Genomic DNA, 20,623 nt, shown 5'->3' on the forward strand with positions numbered 1-20,623 from the left:
ACAAGGATCAGAATCATAAATATCAAAAGTATATGAAGTTCGTGGCCTAGGTGCGATTTGGAGACAGTGAAGGCAAAATCTGTATCATTCGGTAAGCATATCTTTAGCCCCAAAGGTTAGGTCAGACTCAAACCTACATAGAGAAAGGGCTAGTATTAGGAATATAGCAGATATGGTAAGTGTGACAAGCCGTCGCCTCACATTCTTTTCTTTTAATCTCGTGGTAAACGATCGTAAGCGACGATTGGAGCTACCGACGGCTCTTTGCGCATAAACATTAACCTGAGTTCCCTGTTCCGACCTAATGTACGACTGGTTCCTATCGACAAAATCGGTCTGCTCTGGTCTAGGTCGCGTGTTGATTCTGTGATAAGTTTCTCTTGGTGCATACGATGATTGCGGTAAGTTTACGGCGGATTGATGCGATGAAGTAGGCCGTGAAGATATGCCATACACCTGGTGCTCCGCGCTATTAATAGGAGTTCGTTGTCCATGAGTTAAATATTCGCCGCTTCTCATTGACCCGGACGGCACACGACTACCCTGGGAGCCTGGGGAGCCTCTAACATAGTTGATTCCACTGTAGCCGAAGTCTGAAGACGAACCCAGTAACGCTCGAGAGGTCGATCGATATGAAGTTGACGATTCTGTTCGAGGTAACAGGACTGATCCCATGTTGAATAACTTGTCACTGGAATAACATCTGCGCTGATGGCAATACAAAGCAATGGCCTGCAAACTTCAGCCGTCCGACAGTTTTGATATCAGCACTGTCAGATCATCCTATAATGAGCGCTGCTGTCCTTTTTTTGGCATGAGCTAGAAGCTAATTCCGCATTCGGGAAATGGCACACAAAATAATGGAGGCGAAAACGGTCATATATGCGGCAACAAATTCCTCAAAAAGACCAGGCCCACAACGTATGCAAGAGCGGTTGAAGTGCTGCTGTGAGCGTTTGGCTGCGCTAATAATAAGAGCCTTTGCCACTAGATGTTCATAATGAGAGCTTAAGGAGACGCCGTGGAGGTAGACGGGAATCGCATCGGTAATCCCGTTAGAGACAGTATAGAGCGAAGTTTAGATTATATCAAAGGGAAAAATAAAAAAGAAAACAACAGAACAATATTCAAGAGCTGTTGAATGGCTTGAGTAAGTAATGAAGAAAAAAACAAACGAAAGGTCAGGGGCAGCACCAGGCTACCAAGAGTAGATCTGATATGGGCTGAGAAATGAGAATGAATTACAACAAGATAGATAGAGGGGGAATGACAGTGACGGTAATAGTAATGGTATGTATTAAAGACTCAAGCCAGAGAAAACAAAAAAAGAAAGAAACCGGAGAAGGAGGGAGGGAGAAGGAAGGAAGCACAGAGCCCCAAAGGCCTGTGGTATTGGATCTCAGACTGAGAGGGAGGCAGGACGGAGTAAGCGACGAGATAAACCCAGGAGACTAGCGACCGTAACTAGAGCGAACCCCTGGACGACCCACGTTGCCCAGGCCTACTCCGTAGTAGATACCTTGACATGGGTTGATCTCGCTCATGACAATATTGTGCAAGAGAGAAAGACACTGTGAATAGTCCAGATCTAGATATCGTGAGTAAATGTATTCGTATGAAACCATCCCCTTTTCTTGATCTTGATGCCAAAATAATGTATACTCCGTAGATTTCGGGCCACAAACGATACAGGCGACGGAATGTTTCGCTTACCCCGTATGGAGCTAGACTTTCTAAAACATCTAAAGAACCATTCAGAATTGGGAAGCTTCCAATGGTCTTTGGTACCTACCTGCCTAGCTAACTAGGACTTAGTAGCCTGTTACCTCACTTCAGAACGAATTTAAAACCTAGGTATTAGGCCACAGTCGCTCATCATAATAACGAGACACACTCTCAGGGCACGTTAGACAAACTAAACAAAGGATTTCAATATATTTACTATGAAATAATAAATTCGATGCCTTAGTGGGCTGCCGCCCTTTCGACATTTATACTTGTCAATTGTTACGCTCCATGGCACGATTAACGGAACGAAATCTGGTACACGGCCACTACTCCAGTCCTTCAAACCATGCTCATTACTAGATCTCTGAATGGTTTTTGAGATCCTCTGCTCGACAATGCCTTCTCACATGCGGTATAAATCATATCACTCGTGTTTTCACTTGATCTTGTTGCAGCGATACACATCTTTGCGGTACCACTTTGAGTAGGCCGTCTTTAGTCGAGTTAAGCGACCTTCATGGTACCACACAAGACATTGAGTCTGACGTTGATCTTTGTCCAAAAATGCAATCGTGCCCTGAAGTACGTGCTGGACATTACGTTGATGCATAATAACCTGGAAACCGTGTATTCTCACTTGCCAAGTTCTCCAAGCATCAGGGTCCGATCAGATGAACCAGAAACAACTGTAGGGACAATTAGAACAACAACCATCTAAGACCACGGAGAGGACTTACTGATGGGTTCACCGTTCGGCGAAAATCGTACATCATTGACTGTACCCTTATGCCCGGGAAGCTTGTATAGAAGTTTTCCGCTTTTAAAATCCCAGACGACCACGCTCCTGTCACCACTTCCCGCGGCAATTCTTTCGCCCTTCGGGTCCCAGCTTGCTCGAACGAGGTTCTTCTCTAGCCCAACAGGAGCGCCGTCATACGTCTTCATGAGTCGATTCGTTGGCGCAAAAGGTCGGATATCCCATGTGCGTACAGTCGAATCATGAGAATTAGAGAGAAGAGTCTGCGAGTCTGGCGAAATTTCCAATGAGGTGATAGTGTCCATGTGCCCCGTCATGGAGTAAGTGATAGATTTTTTCCGCAGGTCCCATACGTGAATCGCGTTATCAATGCCGCCACTGTAAATCTCGTTTCCTGCTTCCGACAAGGCCACCGAAGTAATAGGCAGTTCCGTTTCCAGATATTCAATAGCGTCTTTTTGCCGAGGATCCCAGATCCCCACACAACCATCATCACTTGCACTGACTAACAATTCCTGGCCCCTTTTGCTAATATCCAGACAGTTCACTATCTCCTCGTGACCCACGTGGCGACGTATTCTTTGTCCAGTTTCCAGGTCCCAACTTGCCAGTGTCATATCGGCTGACGCGGAGAAGAGCGTTCTCGAGTCGCGAGACCACTGTAGGTCAAGCACTGCCCCTCGGTGGCCTGACAAGACACCATAATTTTCACATTGCCCATAGGTGTTCCAAAGCACTATAATTCGTGTGGAAAATTAGTCGTCATGCGATTGCTTGGCATCAACTTAAAGACGCGACGTACAAATAGACCTATCCATTGAACCGGATGCAATATGCTGCGCGGTAGGGTCGAACCGGACAGTGAAGATTTCGCCAGAATGACCTATATACTATTTAAGCACACAAAATCACCCGAGTAAAGCGATATTCGTTACCTGTTAGCTCCATAATCGGCGCCTCAAGCCCACTGGTGCGGGGAACCTGCTAGTACGGTCAATAAGAACTCCTCGATACGACTTTCTGTACGGTCATCACGAAGAAACGCATACTGCTTGCACAAGTGATCCATTCTGCGACGCGCTTTTAACCACGGCAGTGCCATTATCCAAGCCAGCATCGGACTTTTTCCGTTTCACAACGAGCTGACTAGATGACCCAAAAGCTTCCTGGGCAGGTCGTTTTTCTCCAGACATGTTACTGGTGTGATCTGGGGATTGCTGGCTCAATGACAATTTTTAGAAACTTGTAATGAGAAAAGGCTCTGGATTGTACAGAAAAAATGGCATGAAGATAGCAATTGACTGCTAGAAAACTGGTGTTAGGGGAGCCTCGTCGCGGTCGGAGTACGTTCATCTTTTCCGCTCGGCAGTATTTCTACGCAAGCGCTGAAGGTCCAGCAAGTTAACCGCGATAGACGCCGGTCCACTATGCGCTCCGTCGATCCACCGACTCGGGCGGGGAGGAATATCCATCAACAACATTTTGATAGCTGCCGGACCTTCAACTCATGCCGTTGCCATATCACGCCGGAACGCCTTATTTCAAGCTGTGTATAAGTTCTTTGGCAATCTAAGTAATAGAAGTTCTCGAAACGAGAATGTCTGCCACAAAAGCCTCGAGGATCGGTGAAGAGTAAGTTGGTTGTTGTTGATGATATTGATTGGCGATGTTATCATTAACAACATATGCTGTAGGCTATGGAAGTCAGTAAGCTGATTGTCGTCTTTAACCTGTCGAAAGTTATACCCGACTGCATGCAGCAGAACCAGCGCGGAGTCGTTTGTGACTAATATGTTATAACTTTTTTTAGAACGAGGGTTGACAAAGTCAATGCGGAGTTAGTCACATTGACTTATGGTACAATTGTTGCACAATTATGTCAGGACTATGATTCAAACTATCAGGAAGTCAACAAACAGCTGGACAAGATGGGCTACAATATTGGTATGCGACTTATCGAAGACTTCCTGGCGAAGTCAGGCGTCGGCCGATGTTCCAACTTTCGGGAAACAGCAGACATGATCGCAAAAGTACGAACTAAATCTATCATATGCCAAATATATGCCTCAAGGATATTTGACTGACCGATTCTTGAATAGGTCGGGTTCAAGATCTTCCTTAACATCTCGCCTACTGTAACGAATTGGACCAGCGATAATAACCAGTTTTCTCTTGTGTTCGACGAGAATCCGCTAGCCGATTTTGTCGAGCTGCCAGATGATGGTAGGGCGCAGGATGAGTTGTGGTTCTCTAATATCTTGTGTGGTGTCCTGCGGGGTGCTTTGGAGATGGTAAGTAGACTAGGCCGCGAATTATTCCGCATTGTTGTTCTATATGCCACCAGGGCTCACATTCTGGCGTATCCTTTTAGGTTCAAATGCAAGTCGAAGCGCATTTCGTTAGCGATGTGTTGCGGGGTGACGATACTACAGAGATGCGGGTATCTCTGGTGAGATATATTGAAGATGAAATGCCACCGGAGGAGGAGTAACAAGTACATGGAAACAAGAATGCTGTGGAGGGTTGTGGCGTACGGTGTTTGGGATTTGATGGTCTCTGATCTTTACTAAATTATAGCATCACTTGTCATTAGTAGGTATCTGCAATCTAATTGTACCAGACGTTGACTTTGATTATTACCTCTACAATGTTGGTGTGTTGGTTAGAGTATAGTACAAAGGATGGACCAACCATTAGATTTGGTAGAATAAGTGGGCATGCAATGAGCCATGATTACCCGCCTTGTGAGTCTGGCTCTTGTAATTAAAATACCAGTGGTTAGTACTGTATGGTTTATAAAGAGTGGGATACGTACATATCACATTTGACTCGCCCACACAAGAACCAGTGTGTTCAGGGGGCACTACGAACAAATTCGCTGATTCAATACTACATGATTTAGCCAAGGAGATTGCAAAACTGGACTATACACAGACAGTGCTCTAAAGAAGGATCCAACCAACCGAGCCGGAAAGGAAAGGAAAAAGAAAAAAATTGAATCGGGAGTGTTAAGCGCCAATCATCGTCTCATCTTACAGCAACAAATGCAAGAATGGCATGGTAAGGGACAGTCGGGTGTTGGTCTGCCACATCATGTTTAACAGTAAAGTTTCAAGGTTGTAACCAATTTCAGAGACATGTAAATCAGGGGGTTGACCTGTCTATTAGGACAACAAGCGTGTCACAAAACGTTAGATTGTTGAGTGAAGGCTATTGCCGTTATGAAACATGGAGATTAAGTAGGATCTCCATACGGAGTTAATAATATTCAGAACTAAATGATCGCCCTTATCGAACTTTATGTTAAGTCATCAAACTATATTGACCATTTTATATTTACGGATAAATCAACAGAAAACAAACATATGCGATATCCAGGTGCATAAAGGTCAATGAAATTCGAGTTCTCACCCCGTCTGGTTGACTGATATTACTACTACACCCCCAAGCTACATGTTCTGATTCCCTTGAAGTCTGGGGGATGGGCAGATCTGCACAGAAATTCTAGTCCGCCGGAGCGAGCCACGTGATCAGCCAAACCATATTGGTCCCTACCGTGCTGGGAAGTACGCAAGCCCGCCGACCCTGAGTCTTCTAAATCCATTCAATGTATGTATCTATCAGTATCTTCGATGTTTCGATCTCTACACGTCGAACCCAACAGTATTTCTTTCTCGTAATTTAATAATTTTTTTCTATCTTTAAACCAATGGTTCTGGGAAATGCTTTCAAGCAGTTATCGGCCTTTGATTTTTTCAAACAATTTCTTAATTGTGTTATCTCACTTCGCTGTGGAATATTGTAACCCACCACTCGTCTATAGAGCTATACTCTCGGAATTACACCACCTCAGATCGGGTCAACATATCTGCGCGTGCTCTTCAAATCAATACCAAGATACTCTTTATCTACCTTGCCTCTCATATCTCTTTTCCGGTCTCTTTCTCTCTGTCTCCCTTTCCTTTTTCTTTGTTTCGTTTCTTTTCTTTTCTTTTCTTTTTTTTTTTTTTTTTTCCCCTCTACGCCATAATCTTGAACTCTTGTACACTTCACATCCCTGCAGATCTGCAGAGAATTTTTAGCTAAAGTCATTGCTCTGATTTTCATTCCCTATACCTTTTGATTTATCCTTCGGCTTCCGTCTCTCGAGCGGTAAGTATGTAATATTCCTTTTGTGCTTCCCTCTATCACTTTATTATTTTTTTTTTGCCGCCTCCCGCCTCCGTAAGTAGAATTGCATGCTCAGAAATACGCGAGGCAATAGCATCTCCCAGCCCTCCCGCCGTGTTCCGGCATAGATAATCCGCGCCGAACAAGCGATTCACGCCCAGCCGGCAGTGATTGAACAGCCCAGCACTCCAGGCACCGCGCCTGATATCCACGTCCTCCCACCCACCAGAACACCTCAGATCCACCGCTACACCTTGTCCTGACCTTTGCCTCTCATCCCTCCCACCCCCCCTCCACCATTATTTCCTCTAATCTGACCGGATCTGTCCGTGTCTCCTCTTTCCTTTTTCTGCAGGGGGATTTAAGATCTTTATTCTTTCATCGTCTGGTATTCTTTTGTTTCTTTCCTCTTAGTCTGGCTGGTCGGACTTGGACTGGCTTGTCCTCTCCTAAACGCCGTTCCCGTCTTTCTGCTTGTCGCCGCCCACCCCCCCGGTTGATCCTACCGCGCATTTCTCTCTCGGCTGGATATTTTGACCGACAATATACTTCCTCGCTAATACCTTTATGACCATTCATTACGTTCTCCATATTTTACAATCAGCGTGTTCTATTGCTTCTACCCGCGCGTGGAAGTAACGGCAGATTCTTCCTGCTTGCCTTTGCTCCTGAGCGGGCCACGCTTATTTTCCCTTGTGGGTAATATTCGCAACACTTTCTTGCTCTGTGTTGTCATTCAATAAGTGGAACCATAGTCAACGCTTATTGATTCAAAAAGTTGCTTGGGCGCGCTCTTGTCCAAATTTTGACAAAGTCGCTTTCTGGTCCATCGCGCATCGGCATCTGGATTCCAAATTCGTCACTTGTCTGGTTGGAAGCATCGGTCATTTCGTCTGATTGTCTTCCCTTTTTTATTCTCGTCTTGATCGCCACGCGCCCCTCGCCTTATCTTGTGGTGAGCTTCCTCGCCGCGAGACGGTGGATGCGCGTTAAACTCATCTATCGCCGACATCTTTGATCGACGACAAGAAATAGGTGAGGGTGGCTGAGCCCCTTGGAGTGCCACCATGAATCAGATGAATGTAGCTGGGATGAACCCCGGGGCCGGGGGCCCCGTGGGAGGGGTCCCCATGATCAATAATGGTTCGACGGCTCCTCGTAACGATGGAAATGTGAACAATATCCCCGAGTTGATGATTAACAACCTCAATACGTATATCTATGATTATTTGTTGAAGCGCGGCCATCACGAGTGTGCTAGGGCCTTTGTGAAGGATGAGTCGATCAAATTGAGCACTGAGCCGCCTATAAAGTCAAGCCCAGGTCACCGTCGCGATGGCGAGATGAATGGCGTCGATGGTGATACAATGATGACAGATGGCAAGGACGGTGAGAAAATGAAAATACCTGATGACCTGCCACGGCCAAATCTCCCTAGTGAAGGCCAACAATCGTCTTTTCTCTTGGATTGGTTTAGTCTCTTTTGGGATTTCTTCTGGGCCCAGCGCAAGAAAGGGAACAGCAATGATGTGAGACAGTACCTCCAACATACTCAGGTACATACCCTTACACTGTCTCACGAAGGTCTGAGTTTCTTCTAATTTGTATAGAACATGTTGCGCTTCCGAGAACAACAGCACAACCAACTACTACGACAACAGCCAATGATGCCCGCCCAGATGCAGCAGCTCAATCTTCGCCGAAATGGATCCGTTGCACCCAACCTTCAGAAGACTGTTTTACAAAACAATACTTCAGGCCTGTACGCTTTCCTTGGAATCCAATACTCGCTCCTAACAATAGCAAGTGATGTAGTGCTGATTTAACTGAACAGCTCCCAACAACAGCTTGCCCAGCTCCATAAAACGCAGCAAGTGCAGATGATTCAACAGATGCAGAGAGAACACTCGGATATAGACATGAACGGCCATCGCCCCCAGTCCCCGTCGTCCGCAGAGAACGCCCCGTCGCCATCGAAACGGCCCCGTCTTGAAAGTGGACACATGAACGGACAGCAACTAGCCCCCAATGGACGGGGTCAAGGACAGGGTATGCCCGGTCAGCCGAATCCGCAAGCGCTTTTAATGCAAAACGGTCTCAACGCGCGGCCGATGAATCCGGCCCAATTCCAGGCTTTCCAGCAGTCGGGCCCTGCTGCGCAGCAGAAGTCAATCCAGGTATATGCTCAAAATTTAGCTCTTCACCACTCTCGCTCAGCAATGAATAACCAGGGCATGCCGAATGGTGGTTTGATAAATCCCGGTGTCATGCCAAATCAGACGGACCTGGTGCCATTGCCAGATGGCCAGGGTATGTACCCGATGAACGGCGATTACTATCCACCTAATGGTCAGATGGCCCAGGTTCGGGCTGGATTGCAGACACCTGGCGGTCAGCATGGGAATCATGCTCTCCAGGATTATCAAATGCAGCTTATGTTGCTTGAACAACAGAATAAGCGGCGCTTGATGATGGCTCGTCAAGAGCAGGATAGCATGGCCCGTCCTGACGGCCAGCCCCCAATGCCAGGGCAGCAGCAGGCTTTGCCACCAGGCACCTCTCCCCAAGGCAGTAGGGCGGGCACATCCCCCAACCCGAACGACCAAATGAAACGAGGCACTCCGAAGATGCCCCAGACCGGACTCCCTGGTTCCCCCAGCGGCGGTGACGCAATGGCCCAGGGTCGTGGATCTCCCGCGTCCATGAATTTCAACGGTGGCCAGATGCCACCTGAGATGGGCGGCGCGTTCTTCATGAAAGGCATGCAAGATGGAATGGCAGGTCCCAACGGAATGCGCCCTCCGAGCTCGAATCCCGCTTTCAGTGGCCCTCAAATGGGTCAGCCTATCCCTGCTGGTGCTGGGAACCGGGTGCCGAGCGGAGGCTGGCCGCCACAGCAAGGTGGTCAGCCGATGGCGCCGCAACAGTCCCCCGCGACCCAAACGACCGGAACGCCCCAAGAACGCAACGCAATGCCTCCCCCCCAGGCCCCGCCTGCTGCGGGTGCTAATGCCGGTCGAACGCAGCCCCCGTCCCCTCAAACAGCACCCGCTCCACCTACGCCACAGCAAACCAACAAGCCCGCCCCGAAGAAGAAAGAGACCAAAGATAGCCGGAAGGTAAGATATTTCTGGATTCTTCTTTCATGTTGAAGTTTTTTGCGCTGTGTCTTAATATGTTTCTAGCGGCCTTCAAAGAAGGCGAACACTGCCGCAGCAGCCGCAAACACTGCCGCCACTCCCTCCTCCGAAGCAGAGCATCCTCCGACTCCTACACCGTCGACACCAATTACGCCTCAACACCCCAATTCGTTCAACAAGGCTGGCACAAATGCTACTACGAGTGCTCCACAGCAGCCAACGTCTGCGCCTGCACCCCAACCGCTGGTACAACCACCGCCCCCGCCACCACCGGATCAAAGTCAACAGCCATTTAATGACCTGAGTATCCCAGATGTATGTTGTTATGAAGGGTTCTGTTTCCTAACATCTCACTAACCGAGTTTATAGGCCTCCGCCTTCAATCTTGATTTCAGCGCTCTGGAAAACCCGGATATCTTGGAGAATTTTGACTTTGACACGTTTCTCAATACGGACGCGGATACCGCCGGGTTTGGGTTCGATCCGAACATATCATACCCGACAGATGGGGTTGAGACCGGTGCCGGAGATGGCTTGTAAAGGAGTCTAACGGATATTTCGTTCTTATCTCTCATATACCCTTCCTTGCTCTGTACATTCCTATATTTTGGCTTGTGCTATTCGGTTTTTGTTCAATTCCCCTCTTTCTCATATGCCTCAACTTTTTCTCTTTTAGTGTGTCTCTGTCGACATGATTTGGATATGTGCCGTGAGATTGGCGTTGAGTGTATCCGTTATTGCATGTCTTTCATTTTTTTAACCGAGACGCGATTGACCTTGAGATGGTTTCCACTTGTACTCAAGCTGCGTTATTGTGACATCTGTGACATTCGATTCTTTTTCTTTTATTATTACTATATCTATTATTTGGTTAATCTTTGTCTTTAAGTTGCCAGGGCCGACGTCGAGTGACCTTGCTCTAGTGTTAGTTGTGCTCTTATAATGCTCAAGGTTCATCAGACATATCAGCTTTCCAAGGCCATTCCATCCCTTTCATTTCCCCTATTTCCTTTGTCTTGTGATTTTGGCGTTATCGCTGAGGTTCCCCTTTTTTTGTCTAAGTCATCAGTGACTCCTCTCCGGGGTATGGGTTTATGAATTGAGAAAAGATACTTACGTCTTCGAATATCTCATCGGTATACCGTCTACCGTTATCTCATCGAGGTCCCTCTTTCTTGCTTTGGGCTAGGGGAAAAGAAGAAAACAAGGAAAAAATCCAGCATGGGATGGTCCAGAATGTACTGCTCCCGCTGGTACTGGTTATGAAAGATAGAGAGACTGAGATTTTCCTTTTTGTTCTGGTCATTGGCTTATGCGCATTGGCAAGTATGATACCTGACTGGCTTCTTTCAAAATGAAGTAAAAAGCTTGAATTGTACTCGACACATAGGTTCGCAACGTCCATGTACTTGTAGCGCCCATTGTAACGAAATTTTGTTGATCATTTTAAACCCCCTTTCTCTCTACAAGTTTGGGTGTAAGCAAAAATCAAAAGAAAAGAACCTCGTCTTCAATTTTCTGAGAATCCTACAACGAGAATGTGTCATTCACACTCACGAAGTCAGACGCAAAACAATAGTTGCCACGCAGCTGGTCACCGTCACTTGTTCATTAGACCAGTCTACCAGTATGTCAATGCCCGTCCATATGCGTTCGGACGCAAGGCATGTCTTCTTCCACAACCGTGTTTTACTTTCGAGTTTCTCTGCATGAGGGTCTCATACTCCCGTAGGTAACTGGTCAATGATTCCTTGTGGCGTGAGTTTCCATATTGGTTCTTTTGTTATAGGGACTTGGATCGGAGTATGCCGGCAATTAGCTACAGGGGAAGGTTGTCGCAATTCTTCGGAATGGTTTACTCTGTGCGTCTGCCTGCCCCATCACTCAGTGTTGCATTGGCCGGTCTCTTTTATAGGGTTCCATGAGTCTTCTGCTTGATCTATGCGATGTGAGGTATCTTAAAAGGGGTATGGCCGTGGTAGTTATCAGATGCCAGCCAAGTGCATAAAGCCGTGTGAGCAGCTACTGCGCTAGAGCTTGACTTTATGAAAGTAACCTCGCCCTTGCGCGTATCTTGTATACTCTGATTCAGGAAATCCGTTACGCACACAGTAATCTGCACATGGCTTGCTAGCTACCTCAAGAGCTGCTCCCTACCCCTATCTTCTTACCCCTTGAGATCTTTACCAAATATAATTCTTGAATTCCTCTAACAGGCCCGATGTCTTACTGAATACTGATTATAGTAACATAGCACCTAAAGTCGCATAGTACAGAAAACATTTGTAGAGGATACAGTGCTCTGATAGGTGTGCTGTGTTTAGCTACTGGAATAATCGTCCGTGACTGAGTGAATGAACTAAAACCTGCGAGGATATCCATAAGGGACAAACAAAGGAGCAGCAAGTGACAGGAAAAGACAGAAATGAAAGAGAGAGAAATAAAAAACTCTCTTGGAGGGTGGCGCTCATAGAAATTTTGATGAAAGTTCAAATATAAGAATACCTTAGTCAATCTCGGCCACTTCGGCTACAGAACCTGCACGGTGGCTTCCTGGTCCAAGAAGTTCTTCGAGACCAGCCCGTCGGAGAAGATCATCTACTTCAGACAACTCTTGTGCTGGAGAAAGCAAAATTGGCTCTCCTTTGGGAAAACTGAGGCTTTCCCTGCGAGCAGAACCTGTCGACCGTCTTCTTCTAGATCCAGTGGGAGTCTCTAGGTTTCCACTGGTACGTACGGCTGTCTTGGACCCAGCATGGTGGGCCTTGTCACTTTCCCTTCGCGGAGTTTCTACCGTAATCTCGTTTTCCTTCTTATCCGATACCATCCCCTCCTTTCTGCCTTTAACTTGGACATTTAGGCCGACAGGGAGCTTGCTCGTTGCTGCGGTATCAGTAACAGGCTCGGTGGACAGGTTGGATTTAGCACTAGCTTCTGAGACGTCTCTAGTACCTAGATGTGATTTATCCTTTGGAAGTGATCCTCTGTTCCCATTATTGATATAGGATGCTGACCGCGCTTCAGCTGCAGCGGACAGCTTTCGACCCATAGGCAATGTGGCGGAAGGCGTGTTTGTAGGCGCTTTTGTACCGCAGGACAGGGGCTTCGGAGGACTTAGGACCTCGAAATACTGATTATAGGACTCCTCGTCAATAGGGGAAATGATGCTTGGGTGCTTGCTATGCTCGTAGCTAATTCCGGTCATGTGTGAGATAGCTCGACTACTGGTTGAACTTGAAACATAGTCCGGCATAGAGATATCCTCTGAAGAGGGTCTAGCACCTCGGTGGCGGGCGGAAGGATCAAGCACATAAGGGTCGATAAAAGGATCTGGCATAAGCTGCTCCTGTTGGAGCCATCGCGACTCTCGGAGGCTGCCTTGCATTTGAGGGATAGGCCCTTGGTAGTTTCGGTATGTCCAAGCGCTGTGTGCTGCCGGGTTGCTGATTTGGCTGCTTGTGGTCGCTAACTGTCGAATACTATGCCGGGTGGGCGAGTGGGCATGCGAATCCTCTGGCTCTTTCAAGTCACTAAGTTCACCTCTGGAGTTGTATTTGAATAGACGGGGTTCTCGGCTCCACATGGATGCATTAGGCCAAGCAATACTAGAATACTCCAATACCTCTATCGCTTGTTAGTTGGGTGTGCTTGACTTTGAGTAAACCAAAGGGTACAGAAGGCCATGCGCAACTCACGCAAAGGTGCATGCTGAAAAGCAAAAGCAACAACTTCTTTAACACGCTCAAAAGGTGGGTTGCGGTGTGGCCGAGCAAAGCCTTCCGAAATCACTACCCTAATTCTACCGTAAAGCTCACCAGCGTCCCAGTGTTGTTGCTCCAAAATCTCCTGGTGAAATGGCGGGAAACGCAGGTTATCCTGATTTCCGCTCTTGTCGATATCTAGTGAGACATTGTTTCAGCAGCTGTAGCTTTCACACAGGGTATCGAGGGGAACAACACACTTGAACTGAGATCTAGATCATGTTTGTCAATCAGAAAAACCAGCTCACAGGAGGTGGCCACTTTGTCTCTTAGGCTTGGTCTACTTACCAATGACATGGGGCCAATTCGTCCTCTGACCAAAGACGCTACCACTATGTAAGTCGACTCATTTTGTTAGCTTCCATTCAATGACTGTTCGCAACCGAGCGTGTAACTCACGAGACAAAAAGTCCATCGATGAAAATCCGAACTTCAAAAAGTAAAGCATCATCGGGTTGCAGCAGACTCTCCATCAGCCGACTAGGCCGAGGCCTTTCCCAGCTATGAACAGACACCCGAAATGGAGTATTTGGCGATGCACTTGGGATGAAAGTTGTGAGCACAGGTAGCAGACCCATGTTTCCTTGAGGGAGGCAATACGACGTAGGATTGACGAGAGCAGGGCTGTGTAGATAAGGGGATCCTGCCGGCCGAATATTAGTGTGTAGTCTGGATAGCTCACGAATATCGTACGTACCTCTGTCTTTGATCACAAAGCATTGTGTCTTGAACTCCTGGATTGGCACTTTGGAATTCTCGGGAAAGAGAAGCACATCCCAATTCTCATAACGCATCTTGTGTCACATATGATGTTTCCTTTGCCGTGGGATTAAATGAGAAACAAAGGATCTTGAGAAGTGGTAGAGAATATCACGAGTAAGGAAACCGCATTGGCTAAATGAGGGCTAATGAGCAAGTAATGGAGTATCCAATGCTCTGGAAAAGACGATTGATGGGTGAAGTGGGAAAAGATGTCGAGCCCGATATCCAATGTCCCAAGGCTCCTTCCATATTTGGCGCTGTATAAGGTATGTCCGGGTTGCGCCGAAGGAGACACGGGCAGGAACGAGTGAAGGGACATTCATTAATTGAACAAATGAACCGGCTTCCTAAGAAGTAGTATTACACTCGACTACAATCATTTCAAGAGTTGACGAGATCAGGCCGACCAAAGTGTACATCAATCAAATATGAAGGGAAATTAGGAACAAAGCCCCGTTCAATTGGGTAGCCATCTAGTAACATATACACGATTGAGGCCCATGGTCTTGCGATCTTATGACTCCAAGTGTGGTCAGCATCGCAGGTAAGGGCATGGATTAGCATAGAGATGCGACAGCTCACTGCGTGCGAAAGGGGGAATCATCCGTAAAGAGACTGAAATACAAATTGGCCAGATGCACCTGGGACGCACCAAGGAGAGAACAAAGAAAACGCGAATTTACGTAGGATGGATCATAAATACGAGAACGCCCAGATCATAGTCACGATGTCACAGATTGCCGCCAACGTCCGAGAAAACATGCAGCGTAGCCTTTAACCGAAGATCCACAGGGACAGGTAGAACAAACAGCAGTCAACCTTATTCCAGCTCCAGTAGCTACAATAACGAAGATTCAGAAAAGAGAGATGACCCAATTCCAGATGATGACACTCCGGATGCAGCGTGTAGAGCAGGCGAACAGACGAGCCAGAGCAAAGATCCCCTGAGCCGACCGAAATCCGGTGCATGACCACAAAAGACAGACACTGAACGAGCGAGAACGCAAAGGACTCCATAAAGTGAACTGCACTTAGGAAAGACGTTGAAGGGAAACAGTGTTGTACAGACCGCCAGTCTAGCAGAAAGCATGACGCAACATCCTCATAAGGAAACATAATTCAATTTGACTGCTTCATGAGAAAAGGTTTCAAGAATAGGAACTTTTCGCAGAATGCCTGCCCAAGGATATAAGGGGAAAGACACGCATCAACGAATCGATTAGGTGTCATACGCATAACAAGGGCCTAGGGCCACAAACGTAATAGAAAAGGCAAAGGGGGCATTGGGAAAAGGAGAACGTAAACGAATTCGGTAAGGGGTTTGTTAAACGAGGCATCAAGAAGAAAAATAGCAGGATAGTTTGTGAAATAAGAGCTCAAATCTTGCTAACAAAAAGGTGGAAAGAAAATGAAAAAGCGCTCAGATGTAATGAAATACGTAGCACAGGAGAAAATGCCCATCCAGAGCTATAGAAGGGAGCTTTCGCAGAGATAAATAGCAGACTTGTTATAACACAAAAGACCCATCATTGAAATGACGCAAAACTCCTGCTGTGGCTTTCAAAAAAGGAACGCTTTTTTTTTACTAGATATTTTCGTTAACAATCTAGCCTGCACTAGGTACCGCGGAGTCTCATGCAGTAGCTTCAGGGTCACCAACCTTCATAGGCGCAAAGCCGCCATACTGGTGGGCAGGGGGCATGCCCATAGAAGGGTACATGGGAGGCGGAGGAGGAGCAGGGCGATAAGGGCTTCCGGCAGGACCGGAGTTGTTCTGAGAGCGGCCCCAGCTCAGACGCACACGGGAGTTGCCGATGGGGTAACCCTGCATCTGGTTGATGGCCATCTCAGCGGCATGGCGCTGAACGAACTGAACGAAGCCACAGCCCTTTCCGGGGGGGATCTTGACGTAGGTGATCTCACCGAATCCCTGGAAGAAAGACCGAAGCTCATCCTCGGTGACATAGCCGGAAAGTCCACCAACAAAGACAGTTGTGTTGTTGGGGTCAGTGAACTGGTTCATGGGCTGAGGAGCACCGTAGAAGCCCATGGGGGGAGCACCCATGGGAGGGTACATACCCGCGGGACCGGGCATGCCCATACCGCCGGGAACGACACCAGGACCCTTGTTCTTGGGAGTAGCGGTGGAGATACGCATAGGACGGTTGCCACAGTAGACTCCCTGCATCTCGCTCAGAGCACGCTGCTGGTCGTTCTCGTCGGAGAAACGAACGAAGCCGTAGCCACGAGACATGCCGCTGATAGGGTCGGTCATGATCTTGGCAGACTTGCAGGATGGGAAGCGGCTCTGGAAGAGGGACACGAGTACATACTCGTTGACCTCAGGGCCCAAATCACCAACGAAGATGGAATACTCAGGGCCACGGTCATCACGGCTGGAAAAAATGACTGTCAGTTATGTTCGGTGGTTTCGAATCCATCTGAGCTCCTTACCTGCGGTCAGCCAGGCCACCACCAGTGGCCCAGTTCAGCTTGAAGAGGCGGTTGGTGTTGGGCATGGGAGTGCCGTTCAACGACAGAGCCTTAGCGGCAGCAGCGGGAGAGGAGAAGTCGACGAAGCAGTAGCCGGCATTGCTCCTACTACCAACATTAGGATCGCCTTCGAACCGTTTTCTAAGATTATTGTGTACTCACCCAGAAAACTTGTCGCGGATCATCTTCACGTTGACCTGCTCGCCCATCTGGAACCAGAGGTTGCGGATGAAGTTCTCGTCGATCCAGGGCTCAAGCTCACCCATCCTGACGTTTACTGTTAGCCATATTGTTCCAAGCCAAGAGGGAAGGGGGTTGCCCTTGACAGATAGCACATACCAGAGAGTGGTCTTTCCTTCCTGAGCGGGCTGAACGGGAGCGGCCGTTGGCTCGCCAGGGGCAGGGCCCTGGAATTGGGCAGTGGTAGGGTCGGCCTGGCCGGCCATGGTATCCGCGGTAGCAGGTGCGCCAGGGGCAGCAGCGGCAGCATCAGCCGCTGGGTGCTGGTTCTGGAACGATTCGAAGTTCTGGAAAGACATCTTGGCGTGAATCCGAGTTCGTAACTATAACGGTATCTGTGAAAATAGACCCCCCAGTTAATTAGATTTCTTCGACCGAGATCGAGTACTCCGCCATTTGTAGCACCTCGTTCTCGAACCACGCCCCTCGGGGGACAGGAAGACTCTTGCGCATACCTCAAATTGCCGGCAAACGAGCAGAAACCTAAATAACAAAAAAACTTTTCTATCCCGAAAACGGTCCGTGCGAGTGGGAATTCGTTGGAATCGTCAAGGAGAGAAGCGTATGATCGTTCAAGTGGAAATGATCAGAGGGTATTTCCACTTCCTAAATCAAGTTCAAAAGCTGGTTAGTGCTGCTAGGAGTGTTGTGATTTAACTTGAGTTAAAAGAGCCAAGGGACGTTTTTGAGAACAGAACGGGAGTGAGGAATTTTCAAGGGCACAACCCAAGTGAATGGAGCTGGTGAGCAGTCCCAGTGAAACTTCTTCAAAAGCGACAGTGACAAGAACAAAATCAAAAGTGATTAAAATCCAAGGTGAGCGAGTCGTGGAGTGACCCGGGAGGGCTTAGTTCATGGAAGTCGAAGATAAACGATGCAATTGTTTCAGCCTTGCCAAGACTATCTTTCAACGGACAAGGGAGCTTTCCAAGATGAGACGGAAGACCCGGAAGTCGTACAGTCTAACGACAGGACAGTTGGAAGTCGGAGAGCTTTGGGTCCAAGTCGAAGTAGGAGAGTAGCCATGGTCCACACATTCACTAGGCCGCAACCGCATTCGTCGATGTATTTCCTGATCCGTCGGCACCGATTGCGACCGTCCCAACCAGCTCCACATTGATGCTGTTCATTCATCTAGAAACCAAACCGCGCAACAACAAGGCTATATGCTCGACATTCAAGTTTGGAGATACGATATTGAGCCCATTGGGTGTTGCGTTTTAGTGACCATTCAGACCGTCGGATGCTAGCCAAGGCGGAAAATAACGATCGGCTGGCGCATGGTGGCTGATGGTACTAAAATAATCGGTTGATGGGCCAGAACGTGATGGTAGTATATTCGAAGAGCAACGGCTTAGGAGATTTTTCGTCTCTTCGAGGAAGTAGATACCACTCTCAAGGAAGACGTTCCATGATCCCTGAAGCGCACCCACTAGCAAGGCAATGACGCAAGTCCTTTCCACATCGCACCAAGAACCAATCCCTCGGGGTGAAGCACGACCGACAAATAAAAAAGAGAAAGAAAATCCACTGGCTAGAATAATGGCAGGAAGATAAAATACTTACCAGATGATATAAAACAAAGGCGACCTTGAGAAATGGTTTTCACAAGAGGGGATATAAAATGCGTTGCTCTGAAACGGCGCAAGAGAAATATGCGTGAAGACGTAAAACGAACCCAGGAACTGGAGGAATCAAGACAACTCCCGCGAGGTGGAGAAGAAAAAAAAAGTAAGAAACTAAGAGATAGAAAAGGCACAAGAAGTTGTTAACAGAACTATCCGCAAACCGACTCCGTCTTTTCCGACAAGAACAAGGAACGGGGGAAGGAAAGTGAAGAGGAATATGAAAATGAAAAGAAGAAGAGGGGTAGACGAAGCAGCAACTATTCTTCAGAAATGGAGGGGAAGGGAGGAGAAGAAGGGAGGGAAGGGAAGGGAAAAGAGGGAAGGGAAGAAATGGAAGAATAATGGAAAATGGAGATGCTAGTACTAGGGCAGGACCAAAGGACGGCAGAATTACCTTAGACGAACGAACAGAAACCAGAGGTAGTAATAAAAAAAAATTAAAAAGAAAAATCAAATAATGTAGAACGACCACACAAGAGCCCTGAGCGAGACTAAACTGTGAGGAGAGAAGAAAATGAGGGGCGCAGTGCTGCCAGGGTGGGTCGAAAGTTTGCCGACTGTTCAAGGAAAAAAAATTTTTTATTATTTTAAATTTTTTTTTGGGGGGGGGGGGGGGGAAAGCTTTTAATTTTGTCTTGATTTTTATTTCAGCTTGGATGACCGGCTCAACAGAAGGAATCGAACCGGGACTTGGTCCTTTGTAGATCTGAATTAATTCTCTTTCTTGGGTGACATCCATAGTCTTTGTCCGAAGAAAGCTGGCAGTTTGGTATCAAGTAAGAAGTAAGGATGGATACTTTCGGAACTCTTCCATTGTTGGTGAAATCATGCCTTAACTTGCAGTATAGTATTTTAATTGGTATCGTCATAAGTTCTAGGTCTACTAGGGTGAGCTCTACACAGTATAATCAATGAATGCATGTATGGAGATGGGAGACCTAGATCCATGATGAAATGGTCCACCCGATACAGGTACCATACCCTATGATTCATTACATCGGAACCACTCTAAACCCAAATGACTACTGCATCCTGCGCCTTAACTAGTACGGTAGTCCGTAGCTCACCCGACACGATCTCTTTGATTTCCTCCGCATGCATCTGAACAATACGGGAATTTGTCAAGAGCCCTCTCTCATTCGTGATGCATTCGGACAAGGATCGATAGTAGATCTCGGGAAGTATTAATTAAGAAGGCTAAAGTTACCTGGATTTCCATCTCATTGGGTCCCTCCTAGGTAGTAATAGCCCGGATGTATATACACAGTATCTTGTAGTGCAGATATACATTATTTTACCATTTTGTATGGACCAGTACGTACTGTAGTAGAGAAGTACCTAGGTATATTACCCTGCTGTCCATGATAACATCATACTAATATGCTTGACCCACGGTATATGCAAACCCGTGTCCATGAATCCTGTCATCGTATAGAAAGAGCTTTAATAATACAACAGTGCAAGCATGAATCTCATCTCAATCACCCGTGCAGTTTCCCATAATCTCCCTTCCTTTTCTTTTAATCTAGGGAGGAGCAAGAAGCAACCCAACCGTGCGGTATGCAACAATCCCCAAGGAAGCAAGGAAGCAATAATACCCACACACGCCGACGGGAAGCAGGCAGAATTTCGTTCAGTTCAATTAGTCAAAAGAAATTATGAATCTGGCTCGCTGCACGAAATCTGCAAGGACCTGAGCAATGCACATGCAGAGAGACTCCCAAACTGCCGGAGGTCGTGAGCTCTTCCTTTTTTCCTTTTTTTCCATTCCGTCCTTGGCCTGTGACTCGTCGAGTTCCATCCGCGTCCATGGGCCTTATCGTCATAGCCGTGTCTCCGCTTGGGGTTGTTGACCTTGCTCAGTGGGCATTCATTCGCAGATCGGTTTCCGCTTGCAGCCACGCCGGTCGTCCGGGTCGTCCTCTGAGAGGCTTGAAAGAAGCT

At 47.4% G+C, this 20,623-nt stretch overlaps 5 protein-coding genes across 5 annotated transcripts; 2 read left to right on the forward strand and 3 right to left on the reverse strand.

Annotated features, from left to right (window-relative positions):
* Nucleotides 1-2,361: 2,361 nt before the first annotated feature.
* Nucleotides 2,362-3,678, reverse strand: AO090038000606 (WD40 repeat domain-containing protein; the record flags this gene model as incomplete). Its single annotated transcript, XM_001825450.3, has 5 exons — nucleotides 2,362-2,414; nucleotides 2,466-3,221; nucleotides 3,288-3,368; nucleotides 3,421-3,466; nucleotides 3,535-3,678. The coding sequence occupies 5 exons, from the start codon at nucleotides 3,676-3,678 to the stop codon at nucleotides 2,362-2,364; spliced, it is 1,080 nt and encodes a 359-aa protein (XP_001825502.1).
* A 404-nt stretch (nucleotides 3,679-4,082) lies between these two features.
* On the forward strand, nucleotides 4,083-4,976 carry AO090038000605 (TRAPP complex core subunit BET3; the record flags this gene model as incomplete). Its single annotated transcript, XM_023238215.1, has 4 exons — nucleotides 4,083-4,117; nucleotides 4,296-4,515; nucleotides 4,585-4,776; nucleotides 4,857-4,976. The coding sequence occupies 4 exons, from the start codon at nucleotides 4,083-4,085 to the stop codon at nucleotides 4,974-4,976; spliced, it is 567 nt and encodes a 188-aa protein (XP_023093203.1).
* A 2,746-nt stretch (nucleotides 4,977-7,722) lies between these two features.
* On the forward strand, nucleotides 7,723-10,335 carry somA (putative cAMP-dependent protein kinase pathway protein (Som1); the record flags this gene model as incomplete). Its single annotated transcript, XM_023238216.1, has 5 exons — nucleotides 7,723-8,211; nucleotides 8,266-8,417; nucleotides 8,490-9,774; nucleotides 9,841-10,110; nucleotides 10,165-10,335. The coding sequence occupies 5 exons, from the start codon at nucleotides 7,723-7,725 to the stop codon at nucleotides 10,333-10,335; spliced, it is 2,367 nt and encodes a 788-aa protein (XP_023093202.1).
* Nucleotides 10,336-12,301: 1,966 nt separating this feature from the next.
* AO090038000603 (uncharacterized protein) lies at nucleotides 12,302-13,000 on the reverse strand (the record flags this gene model as incomplete). The annotated part of the gene is made up of 1 exon (XM_001825447.3): nucleotides 12,302-13,000. One exon carries the CDS (start codon nucleotides 12,998-13,000, stop codon nucleotides 12,302-12,304), a length of 699 nt encoding a protein of 232 aa, XP_001825499.3.
* A 951-nt stretch (nucleotides 13,001-13,951) lies between these two features.
* On the reverse strand, nucleotides 13,952-17,350 carry AO090038000602 (uncharacterized protein; the record flags this gene model as incomplete). The annotated part of the gene is made up of 5 exons (XM_023238218.1): nucleotides 13,952-14,233; nucleotides 15,979-16,714; nucleotides 16,773-16,916; nucleotides 16,974-17,078; nucleotides 17,151-17,350. 5 exons carry the CDS (start codon nucleotides 17,348-17,350, stop codon nucleotides 13,952-13,954), a joined length of 1,467 nt encoding a protein of 488 aa, XP_023093201.1.
* Between the last annotated feature and the right edge of the window lie 3,273 nt (nucleotides 17,351-20,623).

The sequence above is a fragment of the Aspergillus oryzae genome, chromosome 6 (genome assembly GCF_000184455.2).
Source record: "Aspergillus oryzae RIB40 DNA, chromosome 6".
NCBI lineage: Eukaryota > Fungi > Ascomycota > Eurotiomycetes > Eurotiales > Aspergillaceae > Aspergillus > Aspergillus oryzae.